Raw genomic sequence first — 13,524 nt, forward strand, 5'->3', positions numbered from 1 at the left:
GCAGGCTCAGACGAATGACATACGGATCGGACGCGAGCGCGAGGGGAGAGAACGGAACAATGGGGGCGCCAAGTTTGCTACAGATGGAAAGTGACAAAAGTGGAACAAGGTCAGAGAGACAGTGGCATGTTGTGTGTATCGAGGAGAGGTCGTGGAGGAGGCGACGGGCTCTACTGCTTCGAGTCGACGACGGCGACCTCGGTGTATGCCGGCGCGGCCTCAACCGCCGCCGGCTCGAGCAGCGCCTGCTTCTCGCCCTGGGCCGTCTCGTAGGCAGGCGCCTGCTCCTCGACGTCGACGCCATCCGAGTGGTCGCCTTCGCCGAGCGCAATCGCGCCGCCGTTGTCGTCCTCGCGGCGGGACCAGACCTCCTTGTACGTCCAGAGGCGGCGGAACTCTCCGCGGGCCGAGGCCGTGAGCGCGAGCGCGAGGACCATGCCGGGGATGGCGAGCGTAAGGGCCATGAGGTCGAACGCGCCGCACTCGACGACGTCCTTGGGGAGCGGGAGCGACGACGCGAATGCGAGGACGATGGCGACCTGCGCGCCGAACCAGGCGCGAAGCGCAGTCTGGTAGTACGGCTTGTCGAACGACTCGGGGACCGACGAGGGGAGGACGACACCCTGCGAAAGGTATTTGGCGAAGCGCTTGCGAGGCTCGCACGTCTCGAGCGTGACGGCCGACATCGCCTCGGGGTTCTTGACAAGGTGGTTGGCGTAGTCGAAGCGGTAGCAACCCGTGATCTGGAGGAAAAGCACGCGTCAGTTTGGCTGTTCGTCGCAATCTGACTCCTCGACAGGTATTGGGGTGACGACTCACGAGAAGACCGGGTCCGAGCGACCAGAGGAACGGCATCATGAGGTTGACGTAGCGCATGACCACCGGCGACGCAAACGAGACGTCGTCGCTGCCCTCACCCTCGAGGATCGCGCTGCCCGCGGCGCCGTCCATCCAGTAGGTCGCGGCGAGGTAGATCATGATGCCGGACAGGAGGAACGTGAGGGCGAGCCAGGCGAGGAGGATGATCATCATGACGCGGACCGAGAAGGTGCGGCGGTGCGCCTGCGACAGGGTGCGGTACAGGAGCGCGACCGAGAGGAACGACGCGAAAGCGCTGTGTACGTTGAAGTAGGCGGCGAGGTTGATGCCCGTCGCGAGCGCAAAGGCCATGAGGACACGCGGGAACGAAACGGTACCCGCCGCCGGGCGGAAGTGGAGGACTGCGGAGCGGACGACTAGGTCAGTCTTCACTACATCGGCCGAAAGATGTGCGAGAAGCACGTACAGTTGCCGGGCGAGCGGAAGGCAGCCCACTTGAGCGACTGGGTCATATCGACGAGCGTCTGCATCGGAGAATGGAGGTCAGCCCGCGCTCCTCTCGATACGAGGCGAATGGCAGACGCACGCCCATGAGGGCCATCTGGTAGACGGTAGCAAAGAGGTAGCGGAAGAAGTGGTCGATGACGGTCTCGTTGCCCTGGCTGAGGAGCCAGACCTCGGTGCCAAAGACGGAAGCGAGGAAGACGACCGAGAAGAGGCGGCGGCAGCGGCGGAGACGCTTGAGGTCATCGTCCGACACCTTGGGCGGGGCTTCGACGGCCTGCGCGGCAATGTACGTCTGCAGGACCGCGATGGGTGCGTGAGCGTGGCTACCCCCTTCGTGCTCTCGGACGAGGCGGGGGTCGAGCGAGGACCGACGACACACCTTGAGGGACTGGCGCGCGGCGGCGGAGAAGCCCAGGAGACCGGGGATGACGGCCGTCTGCGTCGCGACGAACGCAGCGAGGTCCTGGTACGAGTCCATGTCGTGCGGGCGGGAGGTGGCGATGAGGAGGCTGAGGGGCGCAGAGCGGGTCAAGCGGGGCTCTGGGGCTGGCTGGTGAGGTGCACGCACTTGCTTCAAATGCTCGCGAGGGTGTTTGGTGCCCTGCGTGCCGTGTCGTCAAAGGCAGACTTCGCGACGCAAGCGTCTCGGCATGGTCGAGCCCCACCGAGGGTCGCGCTCTCTTCTCGCTCGCCGGGCAGACCATAGCCTGAGTGCACTATGATGAGACTTGCAGTAACAGCGGGGCACTCAAAGCCAGCAATCCCAATGGATTCTTGCTCGCCCTGTTCACGCGCAAACCACCACCGGACGGTCTACGTTCGTCTGCTTCACCCTGATCGCTCGAATCGGCCTCATGCAGGCCCAGGACGACGCCTACTCTGCCTTGAGCTCCCTGGCCCGCGCCTCGAACCAGTCGGCAAGCTTGCGCACCCCGTAGTCGCGCTCGCTCTGCTCGCCACCGTTCTTGACCACCGCAGCCTGCGGCACGACCTGCGCGAGAAAATGCGCGTGAGCCACGTGAGCAAAGCTCGAAAAGGGGAGAAGACGAACCGCGTCCTGCAAGACCCAGTCGTGAATGCCGAGCGGCTTGACGAGCTCGGCGGGTGCGACACCGGCCTGTCCTCGTCGAGCAAGCAATAGTCAGCACTCTCCTCGCAGAGCGAGAAGAAACGTCAATGTACCTTCTGCAGCGCCTGCACAAAGTCGAGGATGTCGTCCGCAAAGATCTCCTTGCCGCCTGAATCGCGCGAGAGCCGAGGTCAGTCAGCACGCGTGGTAGGCACAGGGATCCACAGCGAACGTACCCCAGGTGACGAGTGTCTTGCTATCGCCAGGCAACGCCTCCTTGTACCATTCCAGATCCTTGACGACGCCAGGGTGCGGGTTGACGTACGGCGAAGCGAGCAGCTTGAGCCCCCTCTGCTCCCTCTCCGCCTCCTCCACGCTCGCGCTCAGATCGACGATCCCCTCAGGCGGCGAGTCGCACGACGGCCGGCCCGAGAACCACTGCAGCGGGCTCCAGCTCGGGCCGGCGCGCCACCCCTTCGAAGTGAGCTCCGAGGGGAGAGGCGCGACGGCGCCAACGTAGTGCAGCGCGGCGTTGAATACACCGCCATCGTGGAGGAGGTCGAGGTGCACAGCCGAACGCCGCGAGGGCGCGTATGAGACGAGGTTGACGAAAGGCGAGACGAGAAGGGCAGACTGCGAGAGACGTCGTACACCCGTCGGGTCAGCGCTGTGCGACAAGTGAGAAGGGACGGGTGAAGCGCACGCCAGGCTTGCCAGGCGTCGGGCCCAGCTTCTTCGGTACGCGGATCTTGGGGTTTGGCCGCGCGAGGTGCAGCAGAAACGCAGTCGCGAGGTTCCCGCCCGCCGAGTCGCCGCCGACGCAGATCTTGCTGGGCGAGATGCCGAGCTCGTTGACGAGGTGGTGATAGCCGGCCAGTGTCTCAATCAGCTGGGAGGGGTATATGTACTCGGGCGCGAGGCCTGTCGCGAGAAGGTTACTTTGCGATGCGAGAAGAAGGACAGGGCGCGACTTGCGGTAGTGCAGATGGAAAATCGAGAACCTGACGCCTCGATTGCAGATAGTCTGTGCAAGCTCGACGAGAGCCGGCTGGAAGGTGCCGCCGACGTCAACACTGCAGAAAGAGACAGGATTGAGGTCGAGATCAGCTGGTGCCGGGTGACCAGGCGAAGCCGAGACAGGCGACGCACACGAAGCCACCACCTGGTGTGGTCAAGGAGCAGCCTGTCAGATCTACCGCGCCGGCAAGTGGACGGAAGACTCACCATGAATCCAGAACAAGACAAGCTCGTCGTCCTCGCGCCTGCGCCCGTCAGGCGGAGCGATCCACCTCGCCTGCACTCCAGCGACTTCCACCGGCGTAACCCAAGTGTGCTTGTCGGCTTTGGCAAAGATGGGCCGGCCCACAGCCAGGTACGAGTCGAGGAATAGAGCCCGGACGAACGTCGTGGCAATTTCGCTTGCGACGTGACGCCCTAGATCCTGGACGAGCGCCGAGGAGCGGCGGAAGAGGATGTAGTGCTTGATGAGGTGCTTCGGCAGGCGGAGGAGCTGCGCCAAGACGAGGAAGACGGTGTGGATCACGGCGAGCGGCGTGATGCGAAGACTGAGCGGGCCGTGGCGGAGCTCGAGTGTGACACGTTCTCCGCCAGCGTCGTCACTCGACGTCTTCATCTCTAGCGAAGGCGTTGCGTCGGCTAACATCGTGCCGTTCGAACGACGGGGAAGTGGGGGAAGACAGGGAAAGAGCGACAAGGCAGCGGACGAGCCAGACGGGTGCCGACTCCGCACGTACGGCTCTGAGCGGACAGGGCGCGAGCACGAGAAGCTTGAGACTGCCGTCCCCACACACAGGCCCGGGCGGATAGCCGAAGGAACAGGAGGTCACCGTGTGGGACAGCCAGCCGAGGTGAAGCCAGCAGTTGAGGGCGTCTAGCTCCAGTACTTCTGCAAAGATGCTCAAGATAAGCGCTACCCGGAGGGAAGCGCGAGCGGACAAGCGAAAGCCGTCGGAAGCGAAAGCGATCAAACCTTCGACATCAGCGGCACTCGCTAGCCCTGCCAGAGAGCCGCCAAGCGTGTAGAGAGCTCGCAATGCAGGCTCAGGACGCCAACGCCCCGCTCAAGACGCGTCTCGCCCGCCTTCTCGCCGCATCGGGCGCGGCTTCGCTTGCAGACCCCAAACTCGCCGCCTACCTCGACGCCCAGGACGGTCTGCAGGCTTTCCGAGCGCAGTTCAGCTTCCCCAAGCGCCGCACCGTCTGGCCCGACAAGTACCGCGAGGACAAGGAGCGCGCCGGCGAGGCGGACCGCGAGGAGGATGCGGTCGAGTGCGTCTACCTCGCGGGCAACAGCCTCGGGCTGATGCCAAAGAGCACGCCAGAGCTCTTGCAGGAGGAGCTGTCCGTCTGGAGCGCTTCGTGAGTCGCTACCTTGCTTCCCCAGATCAACCGGATCCCCACTTGCTCACTTCTCTCTTTCGGCAGAGGCGTACTTGGGCACATGGACCATGCCTACGGGCGCCCTTGGGTCAAGATCGACGAGCACGTCACGCCCTTGCTTGCCGAGATTGTTGGTGCGTCGCCAAAGAGCTCTGTACCCCTCGCGGCCGTTGACCTCGCTTCATCCCGCAGGCGCAAAGCCGTCCGAGGTGGCCTGCATGGGCTCCCTCACCGCCAACCTGCACACTCTGTTCACCTCCTTCTACCAGCCTACGCCGCAGCGACACAAAATCCTGTACGAGGGCAAGGCCTTCCCCTCGGACGCGGTGCGTTCCTCCGATTCTCCTCCCTCGCGCTCCCCAGCTCACTACCAGCCGCACAGTACGCCTTTGCCTCACACGTAGCCCTTCACGACTACCCTCCTTCTTCGCTCCTGCCCGTCTTCCCGCGCGAAGGCGAGCACACGATCCGGACGGACGACATTCTGCGCATCATCGAGGACGAGGGCGACTCGATTGCCGTCATCTGCTTTGGCGCCGTGCAGTACTACTCGGGCGAGTGGTTCGACATGGAAGCCATCACAAAGGCGGGACATGCAAAGGTGCGCGGCCCCTCTGCGCCACCTTACGCTGTTCGAGCAACGCTGACACCTCGAGGAGCACAGGGCTGCATCGTCTCGTTCGACTGCGCGCATGCAGTGGGAAATGTCCCCCTCAAGCTGCACGAGTGGGGCGTCGACTTTGCGTGCTGGTGCTCGTACAAGTACCTCAACTCTGGACCGGGCGGGATCGCCGGCCTGTTTGTGCACGAGCGGTGGGAGAACCGCAAGCGGTGCGTGGCGCTGCCTCCTGTTCACAGACTCCTTGCTGACGGTTGTCTACAGGCTGCACGGCTGGTGGGGCCACGACAAAGCGACGCGCTTCGCCATGCCCTCGGTGTACTCTCCCCTCCCCGGCGCCGCCGGGTGGCAGTTCTCGAACCCGTCCGTGCTCGACGTGGTCTCGCTCCTCTCGTCGCTGCGCATCTTCGACCAGGCGGCGCACGTCCTCCCGCGCGCGCGGGCCGGCGGCCAGATTCACTCGCGCGGCGAGGTGCTCGGCGCGCTGAGGGAGAAGAGCGTCGACTTGACGGGGTACCTCGAGCTGCTGCTCACCTCGTCGCCGTACTATCTGCCGCCAGCGTCCTTCCCGCCCTCCTCCGCTTCCTCTTCCGAGGACGACAACCACGCCGTCTCGTCCTTCACGATCATCACGCCCTCGTCGCCGTCCGCGCGCGGCGCACAGCTCTCGCTCTTGTTCCACCCGGTTGAGTCGATGGACTGGATCTTTGCGCGGCTGCGCGAGCGCGGCGTGCTCGGCGACGAGCGCCGGCCGGGCGTGATCCGCTTTGCGCCCGTCCCGCTGTACAACTCGTGGGGCGACGTGCGCGAAGCGGCGATTGCGCTCGAGGAGGTGATGGGGTTGTATGTGCGGTGGAGGCGGGGGGGGAGGGAGGCACGAGGAAGAGGAGGGCAAGGACGACTCGGAGAAGAGGGAGACGCGGGCAGGTATTGAGGACGAGGGAGTCCGGCAGTAGACAGGCGGGGCTTTACCACGACCACGGGCTGCACTAGACTGTCCACAAGAGTCTGGGATTGTTATCGAGGCAAAGGAAGTTGTGTCGCGGCGAGGAGAGCGAGGTCAAGTTGTGGTCGAGGGGACTTGGCGAGAGCGCGCGTCGGTGCTGGCGCTGGTGGTCCGGCTTGCGCGTCGAGCGGGTCGACCTCTGCCTCGTCTCGCCCCTCCTGCTCCTCGTGCGCAGCCTGCCAGCTCGTGCACACTCTCAGCTCGACTGCACACGCCCTAGCCCGCACCGCTACCCGCTCCCGCCCGCCTCACCATGGTACGCTCCCTCGTCATCGTCTGCACCGCTTCTGGCCTCCTACTGCCACACTGACGCTGCTGAGCTCGTGTGCAGTCGTCCATCGGTACGGGCTACGACCTGTCCACCTCGACCTACTCGCCCGACGGCCGGATCTTCCAGGTCCGTCGTCCTCGCTTCGACCCTCCTCACCTCGCCAGCTCCTGCGCGTCTGCTGCTGGGCTCGGCCTAGAGGTCAGTATTGCGGGAATGCTGACACTTCGATATCTCGCAGGTCGAGTACGCCAACAAGGCCGTCGAGAACTCTGGCACCGTGATCGGCCTCCGGTGCAAGGACGGCATCGTCCTCGCCGTCGAGAAGCTCACGCTCTCCAAGCTCCTCGTGCCCGGCGCAAACAGGAGGATTGCCACTGTCGACCTGCACGCTGGTGTCGTGCGTTGCCGTCCTTTACGCACGCTGCGGTAGCGAGGATGCGGAGCTGACGCAGCCCTTTCGCATGTCCTGTCTCTGTGGCTCTGTCCTCAATGACAACAGGCAACAGCAGGTCTTTTGGCGGATGGGCGGCATCTCGCGGGGCGGGCACGGGACGAGTGCGAGTCGTACCGCGACAACTACCACACTCGCGTCCCTACCAAGGTGCGCAGCGCTCCGAATTCCTTCCTGTCCTGCTGCCTGCTCTCGCAAGAGATCTTAGCATATAGGTCGACGATGTCGGGATCTGCTCGCTCACGCTGCTATCGCGCAGATCCTCGCCGAACGCCTCAGTCTCTACTTCCAAGCCTACACGCTCTACTCGTCCGTGCGGCCGTTCGGCCTGAGCGCCATCCTCGCCGGGTGGGACTCGCCCATCTCGACCGAGGGGTCCGACACGATTGTCGAGCGGAGGAGCGAGGGCAAGCCGCAGCTGTACATGATCGAGCCGAGCGGCGAGTTCTGCGTGCGTCGCTTCTTCCCCTCCGCCGCTTTGTTCGGATCGCTGTGCTCGCGATGCAGTAATTCTGACGAAGAAGTCGTGGATCGGCGCAGGGCTACCGCGGATGTGCGACGGGCAAGGGGCGGCAGCTGGCAAAGACGGAGATCGAGAAGCTCGCGCTCGACGAGCTCACGGCGGAGGAGGCGCTTGTCGAGGCGGCACGAATGTGCGTCCTGTCTTTTCGTGCCTCATCCGTGCGCGTAGCTGACGGGTTGTCGGACGTCGAAACAGCATCCACACGGTGCACGACGACGCGAAGGACAAGGATTTCGAGCTCGAGATGACGTGGATCTCGCCGCAAAGCGGTTGGAAGCACCAGCTCGTGCCCGACGAGCTCGCGAAGCAGGCCGAGGCAAAGGCCAAGGAGATCATCGACGCGGCGAACGCGATGGAGGACTGAAGGGAGGAGAAGACGACGAAGTTGGCGCGACCTCCGCAATGCACACAGCTTTCCTACTCGCACGTGTCTCGTAAGACCGCGGAGCACTCTGTTCTTCGTCGACCCGTGCAGTGGAGACGCTTGTTGCTTCCTAGGGGCCGAACGTCGTCTGCGTACCGGCCAGGGGCGCCTTCCGCTCAGGTCCTTTCGTCCCTCCGGCGGCCTCACAGAGGTCAGCTCGCCAGAGGTCACATCGCATCGGCTGCCTCTTTGTCGAGAGCACGCATCAGTCGCGTAGACACCATCGGCCGAGTCGCGAGCAAGATGGCCGGGACGCCGCCTTTCCGGGATGGGGCTTGCTCGGTGTGTGAGAAAGCGGGAAGAAAACAGGAGGAACCGAGTTAGAGTGGAGAGCAAGAGCCCGTGCCTGAAACGTATGCGGAGAAAGAAAGAGGACCCCCGAATTCGCGTCTCTCCGCCCGTCGGCTCTTGGTTCGGTTCGCCTTGTTTGTCCTCCCGTCGGTCCTGCTTGTGCACGGCGAGATGCTCGTTGCCAGGACGCCCACGTCGCCGAGGCCATCGTCGCCCTTCTTCTCGTCGCACGACTACGCTTCGAGCGGGCCTTCGTCGGCGTTCGGCGGTGCCTCTCCGTCCGCGTCGTCGCACCGACCTCCGGCCCAGCAGCAGCAGCAGCCGCAGCAGCAGCGCCCGGACGTCGTGCGGCGCCCGAGTGCGCTCCGCAAGGCCAACTCGGACCACATCATCACGCCCGCCGTCCTGCGCTTCGACCCGCGCAAGCCGCAGCATATCCCCTCTTCGGCGTCGGGCGATCAGCGCACCCAGCAGCGCTCCGCCTCTTCCCCGACGTCGACAACGACGACTGCGACGACAGGGACTCCCGCCTCGTCGTCGGCTGTGCCGCGCTCGAGTCCGCCGCGTCCGCTCGCGCCGGCTTCAGGCTCTAGCGCGTCTCCGGACGGCGCTGCTCCCGTTCGCCCCGCGCTCGCACCCCTCGTCACGAGCGGCACATCCTCGTCGTCGTCGGGCGACCTGACGACGTCTTCCGGGTCGCTGCTCGCGCGGCGCCGCTCGAGCCGCACGACGGGTACGCGCGCCGACGTCCTCCCCATGCTGAGCGACCTGTCGCTGCGCGGCGCGCTGCCGGCGACGGGGCTCGACGAGCTCGACGACACGGTGACGCACAAGGTCATTGGCGAGTCGAGTCACGCCCAGACGCCGTCGAGCGAGTCGGGCTCGCCCGTCGTCGCCCGCGGGGCGCACAAGAACCACAAGAGCATCGACGGGACGGTGCAGGATGGGTACCGCCCGACCAAGAGCTTTGTTCCGACACCCTTCCCGGAGAAGCGCAAGGATTGGCTCAGCGACGAGGAGGACGACGAGGACGACGAAAAGGAGGCGCCGCAACCTCAGAAGGCGCCATGAACCGGACTTCGCCTCTCACCTGCCTTTGTCTGTATATACATGTGCGTGAGCTTCTTTCTGCTATTCGTGCAGCCACTGACATGACAGTCTCGCAGGCCCCTTCGAGTACATACCCTTACGCCTTTCCAGCTGTCTAGTGATTATCTTGCCTTTCCCCCCCTCCCACTCCGTTGACCGCCAAGCGTCGTATCCCTTAGCGTTAGCTGTCCCCTCTTGATGCATGCCCCGGCGGCTCATTCGTTTTGCGTCTCCGCTCTTACTGTACAAAGATCCCGGTTCCGCATCTTGGGAAGGTTGCCGATTGCCGCTGCGCTGTCCCTCCTTCCTTTGACGCGACTTCGGTGAGCCGAGACAGCTCTTTCTGCTTTTCCTCGTCCGCGTACTCCGTGCGCGCCGTCCAGCCGCGTCTCTTCACGCCTCCCGTCCTCATCGTCCGTCCCGCAACAAGCCCGAATCCGCCGTTCCGCCTGTTGATCATCGTGGCCTCGCGTCGCTGCACACTGCGCGAAACGCCAGCTCTTGGGCTCGAATGCAGCATGGCCTTGACCGGATCGCGAAGCAGGGGAGCCAATCTTGCCGGACGCAAGCGGAAGCGGTCGATGCGGAAGTCCGGAAAGCATAATCACAGTGCAGGAGCGTTTCAAGCAGGCCGGGCGATTATGCGCAATGTCGAGAGCACGCTTGCCAACGGGGATGGCATCGTCGAAGACGGTGATGAGAGGTACGACGGACAGCGAGAAGCGAAGCATCGCGCGCCAATGAGTCTAGCGGCCAGGCACAGAGCGTCACATATCGTCTGCGAGATTCGAAGCGGATGGCGAGAAGGAGAGGAGGACGGAGTCGAGGTTGGACCACCGCACTGCGCTCTGCCTCGCCGAGAAGAGCTGCTGGAGGGCTGGCCGGCTTGCAGAACCGCACTCGACAGCTTGTCTTCTCGCACAACCAGCTTCCACTCCGTTGTTACGCTGTGACAGCTTCATCTCCTCCCGCACCTTCTCGCCGCTCGACCTCGCCGTCGTCGCCCTCTTGAGCCGAGCTAGCCCCGCCCAGCATGTCCTTCTTTGGCGCCCGTCCGGCAGCAGCCATCGAGCCCAAGGACATCGAGGTCCCCAACCTCCCGACCGACTCGACCTCTGCCCTCGCCTTCTCCCCCACCGCAGACATCCTCGCCGTCGCGTCGTGGAGCAACGAGGTTCGCCTCTACGAGGTTAACGCTCAGGGGCAGGCCGTGGGTAAAGCAGCGTATTCGCACGAGGGCCCCGTTCTCGATGTCACCTGGTCCAAGGTGCGCTCTCTGGCGCGCCAGCTCCGCCCCACCCTTCGTGGTTGACCTCGAGAGCACTCGTAGGACGGATCCAAGGTCTTCTCAGCGGGCGCGGACAAGGCAGTGCGCATGTTCGACCTCGCGACGATGCAGGCGACGCAGGTTCGCTCCCTCCCAGTCATGCCTCACAGCTTCTTGTCCTCATGCGCTCCAATGCCGCAGGTCGCGCAACACGACGAGCCGATTAAGTGTGTCAAATACTTCGAGATGAACGGGCGAGGGATGCTGGGTGCGTTTGCTCTTCCTCGCGCTTTCTCGCATCTCGCGCTCACCTGTTTCCGCTTTGCACAGTGACGGGTTCGTGGGACAAGGTGCGGCTGACGCCTCGAGCGTGTGCTTGCAACTTGCTGACCTCTTTTGGATTCTGCAGACGCTCAAGTACTGGGACCTGCAAACGCCCAACCCGGTGGCGACGGTGCAGCTTCCCGAACGGTGTTACGGTACGTCGCTCAAGACTCCGCTCCTCCTCCTTCGAGCTCTGACGGTCGTTTTCATAGCGCTCGACGTTGTCTTCCCGCTCATGGTGGTCGGCACGGCGGAGCGGCACATCCAGATCTTCAACCTCAACCAGCCGACGCAGGCATTCAAGACGATCGTCAGCCCCTTGCGGTGGCAGACTCGCACAGTGCGTCGTACGCTGCCCACAAAGTTTGCGCAGCGACTGAGGCCTTGCTCGCTCGCAGATTGCGTGCTTCCCGGATGCGTCGGGGTACGCGCTCGGTACGGTCGAGGGACGAGTGGCGATTCAGTGAGCGGTCTCGCCTCCTCTGCTGTGTGCACACAGGCTGACACAGGCCTCGCAGGCACGTCGACGACAAGCAAGCATCCTCCAACTTCACCTTCAAGGTTCGTCGCTTCTTGCCTGCTCGCTGCAGAGCTGCACTCATCTCGATCGTGATTCGCAGTGCCACCGAAAAGACGACCCGGCACCGTCCAAGTCGTCGAGCGTGTACGCCGTGAACGACATCAAGTTCCACCCGTACGGGACGTTTGCGACGGCGGGCAGCGACGGGACGATCAACTTCTGGGACAAGGAGAGCAAGACGAGGCTCAAGAGTGCGTCTGCTGACCCGTGACGCGCTTGCTTCAATCCATCTTGTCGAGCTTGGGCGAGCTCCACGTCCGCATCCTGCGACTCACCGCCGTGTCTCTCGGCCCGCAGCATTTGACAACAAGGGCGGCCCGATCCCGACGACGTCGTTCAACCACACGGGGCGGATCTTTGCGTACGCCGTGACGCAGGACTGGTCGGGCGGGCACATGAGCAACAAGCCCGACTTTGTCAACAAGGTCTACTTGCACCCTTGCAAGGACGAGGTGCGTATCGAACCCGTCTTTCGCAGTCGGCGGGTGTGCCCCCGGTTGTCAAAAGTCACGCGACGCTGACTGCCAACTTGCTCGCGTTCGATTTGCAGGAGGTCAAGAAGCGGAACAAGAAGTGATCGACCTGTACCTTTCCTCGACTCTTCTTGCCGTTCATCCGCGTTGTCACCTTGAGCAAGAATGCGAGAGCGCCTGCATGCGTGAAGCTCTGCTTGCAAGCGGATTATGCTGCGAGCACAAGGCGCGCACAGGACCCGAAACGATGCGGAGGAGAGATGTGCGAGTTGCGGACTGCGACAGTGTGACCAGGAGTACAACAGGTGCGAGACAAAGGCGAAGGGCCCATGCGCGAGCGGCGGATCTAGACTGCGGGTACGGAGCCGGGGACGGCGAGCGGGCCTTCGGAGGGGACGAGGTTACCGTACGAGTCGCGGCGAGCGCGGCTGTGCGGAGGGGTTGACGAGCAAGTCAGTGCAGTGCCTAGAGGCGCACGATCTGACAGTGGCTGTGCGACTAGACGCACAAAAAGGTGTAGCTGAGCGTGACGTCGTCGACGTCCTTCATGTCGGGGTCGTCGACAAAGTCCTGGTCGATGAAGAAAAAGAGCGGGAGATCGACCTCTTCGCCGGCGAGGAGGCGCTGCTCCTCGAAGCAGAAGCATTCGACCTTGGCAAAGTAGGGGGCGATCTGTGAGAGCATCCTGTCAGTCTCACGAAGTGAAATTAGACGCGGAGAGAACGCACCTTGTCCGGCGCAACGTTGTAGGTCGCGATCCCGATGATGTCCTCGTCCGAGTGGTTCTTGGCCGTGTAGAACGCGAGCGCCGTCTCTCCCGGCAAGACGCGCACCTCGCGCTGCTGCGGCTCAAAGCTCCACGGCAGCGAGTCGCTCGAGTCGGCGTTGAAGGTGACACGGATCCGGCGGTCGAGGTCGGTCCGCGCGACGAGGCGCTCGGGGAGGAACTTGGACATGTCGGTCGTGGGCGTGCCAGCGAATCCGGTCTTGGCGCAGAAGACGCGGTACAGCGGGACGGCAAGGTAGGACGCCGCCGAGACGACGAGGACTGTCGCGGCAGAGTAGAGGAGGAGAGAGCGGTTGCGCTGCTTGTAGTGCTCGGCGCGGGCGCGCTCGTACGCCTCTCGCTGGGCCTGCTGTGGCCGTGGAGGCGGTGCCGAGTGTGCCCAGCGCCTACTGAGCGGTGTTCGGTGCGGAAGAGGGCGAGCGAGAGTCGGAAGCGGGGGGACGGTGGAGAGAGGAGGACGGGGGCAGGGCGGTGCGCGCAAAGCAGTGGGTGGTCGAGCGAATGCTCGTGAGCACGCTCGTGTGGCCAGCATCGCTTCCTGAGGCCGGCAAGGCTGCGAGCGGCAATCAGGCGGAAGCCAACCTTCGCCCTCGCCGTTCTTGCCGGACACACGCCACCGCGCAG

At 64.1% G+C, this 13,524-nt stretch overlaps 7 protein-coding genes across 7 annotated transcripts; 4 read left to right on the forward strand and 3 right to left on the reverse strand.

The window, feature by feature from the left end:
- Positions 1-170: 170 nt before the first annotated feature.
- On the reverse strand, positions 171-1,804 carry JCM10292_003655 (uncharacterized protein; the record flags this gene model as incomplete). Its single annotated transcript, XM_076648940.1, has 5 exons — positions 171-743; positions 820-1,220; positions 1,286-1,343; positions 1,406-1,618; positions 1,706-1,804. 5 exons carry the CDS (start codon positions 1,802-1,804, stop codon positions 171-173), a joined length of 1,344 nt encoding a protein of 447 aa, XP_076505394.1.
- Positions 1,805-2,200: 396 nt separating this feature from the next.
- Positions 2,201-4,028, reverse strand: JCM10292_003656 (uncharacterized protein; the record flags this gene model as incomplete). Its single annotated transcript, XM_076648941.1, has 8 exons — positions 2,201-2,317; positions 2,378-2,443; positions 2,509-2,564; positions 2,632-3,028; positions 3,099-3,316; positions 3,371-3,468; positions 3,545-3,557; positions 3,620-4,028. 8 exons carry the CDS (start codon positions 4,026-4,028, stop codon positions 2,201-2,203), a joined length of 1,374 nt encoding a protein of 457 aa, XP_076505395.1.
- A 420-nt stretch (positions 4,029-4,448) lies between these two features.
- BNA5 (kynureninase) lies at positions 4,449-6,370 on the forward strand (the record flags this gene model as incomplete). Its single annotated transcript, XM_076648942.1, has 7 exons — positions 4,449-4,774; positions 4,841-4,929; positions 4,988-5,121; positions 5,178-5,396; positions 5,460-5,626; positions 5,679-6,261; positions 6,368-6,370. 7 exons carry the CDS (start codon positions 4,449-4,451, stop codon positions 6,368-6,370), a joined length of 1,521 nt encoding a protein of 506 aa, XP_076505396.1.
- A 303-nt stretch (positions 6,371-6,673) lies between these two features.
- On the forward strand, positions 6,674-8,029 carry PRE10 (proteasome core particle subunit alpha 7; the record flags this gene model as incomplete). The annotated part of the gene is made up of 7 exons (XM_076648943.1): positions 6,674-6,676; positions 6,752-6,817; positions 6,930-7,088; positions 7,191-7,292; positions 7,402-7,593; positions 7,683-7,795; positions 7,861-8,029. The coding sequence occupies 7 exons, from the start codon at positions 6,674-6,676 to the stop codon at positions 8,027-8,029; spliced, it is 804 nt and encodes a 267-aa protein (XP_076505397.1).
- A 522-nt stretch (positions 8,030-8,551) lies between these two features.
- Positions 8,552-9,451, forward strand: JCM10292_003659 (uncharacterized protein; the record flags this gene model as incomplete). Its single annotated transcript, XM_076648944.1, has 1 exon — positions 8,552-9,451. One exon carries the CDS (start codon positions 8,552-8,554, stop codon positions 9,449-9,451), a length of 900 nt encoding a protein of 299 aa, XP_076505398.1.
- Positions 9,452-10,502: 1,051 nt separating this feature from the next.
- Positions 10,503-12,217, forward strand: JCM10292_003660 (WD40 repeat domain-containing protein; the record flags this gene model as incomplete). The annotated part of the gene is made up of 11 exons (XM_076648945.1): positions 10,503-10,736; positions 10,800-10,877; positions 10,938-11,004; positions 11,067-11,086; positions 11,146-11,215; positions 11,273-11,400; positions 11,459-11,523; positions 11,579-11,621; positions 11,681-11,831; positions 11,938-12,092; positions 12,191-12,217. 11 exons carry the CDS (start codon positions 10,503-10,505, stop codon positions 12,215-12,217), a joined length of 1,038 nt encoding a protein of 345 aa, XP_076505399.1.
- A 242-nt stretch (positions 12,218-12,459) lies between these two features.
- On the reverse strand, positions 12,460-13,432 carry COX11 (Cox11p; the record flags this gene model as incomplete). The annotated part of the gene is made up of 4 exons (XM_076648946.1): positions 12,460-12,541; positions 12,622-12,785; positions 12,842-13,289; positions 13,416-13,432. 4 exons carry the CDS (start codon positions 13,430-13,432, stop codon positions 12,460-12,462), a joined length of 711 nt encoding a protein of 236 aa, XP_076505400.1.
- Positions 13,433-13,524: the final 92 nt, after the last annotated feature.

This window comes from Rhodotorula paludigena, assembly GCF_050403205.1.
Source record: "Rhodotorula paludigena JCM10292 DNA, Rt_paludigena_JCM10292v1_ctg20, whole genome shotgun sequence".
In the NCBI taxonomy this organism is placed as follows: domain Eukaryota; kingdom Fungi; phylum Basidiomycota; class Microbotryomycetes; order Sporidiobolales; family Sporidiobolaceae; genus Rhodotorula; species Rhodotorula paludigena.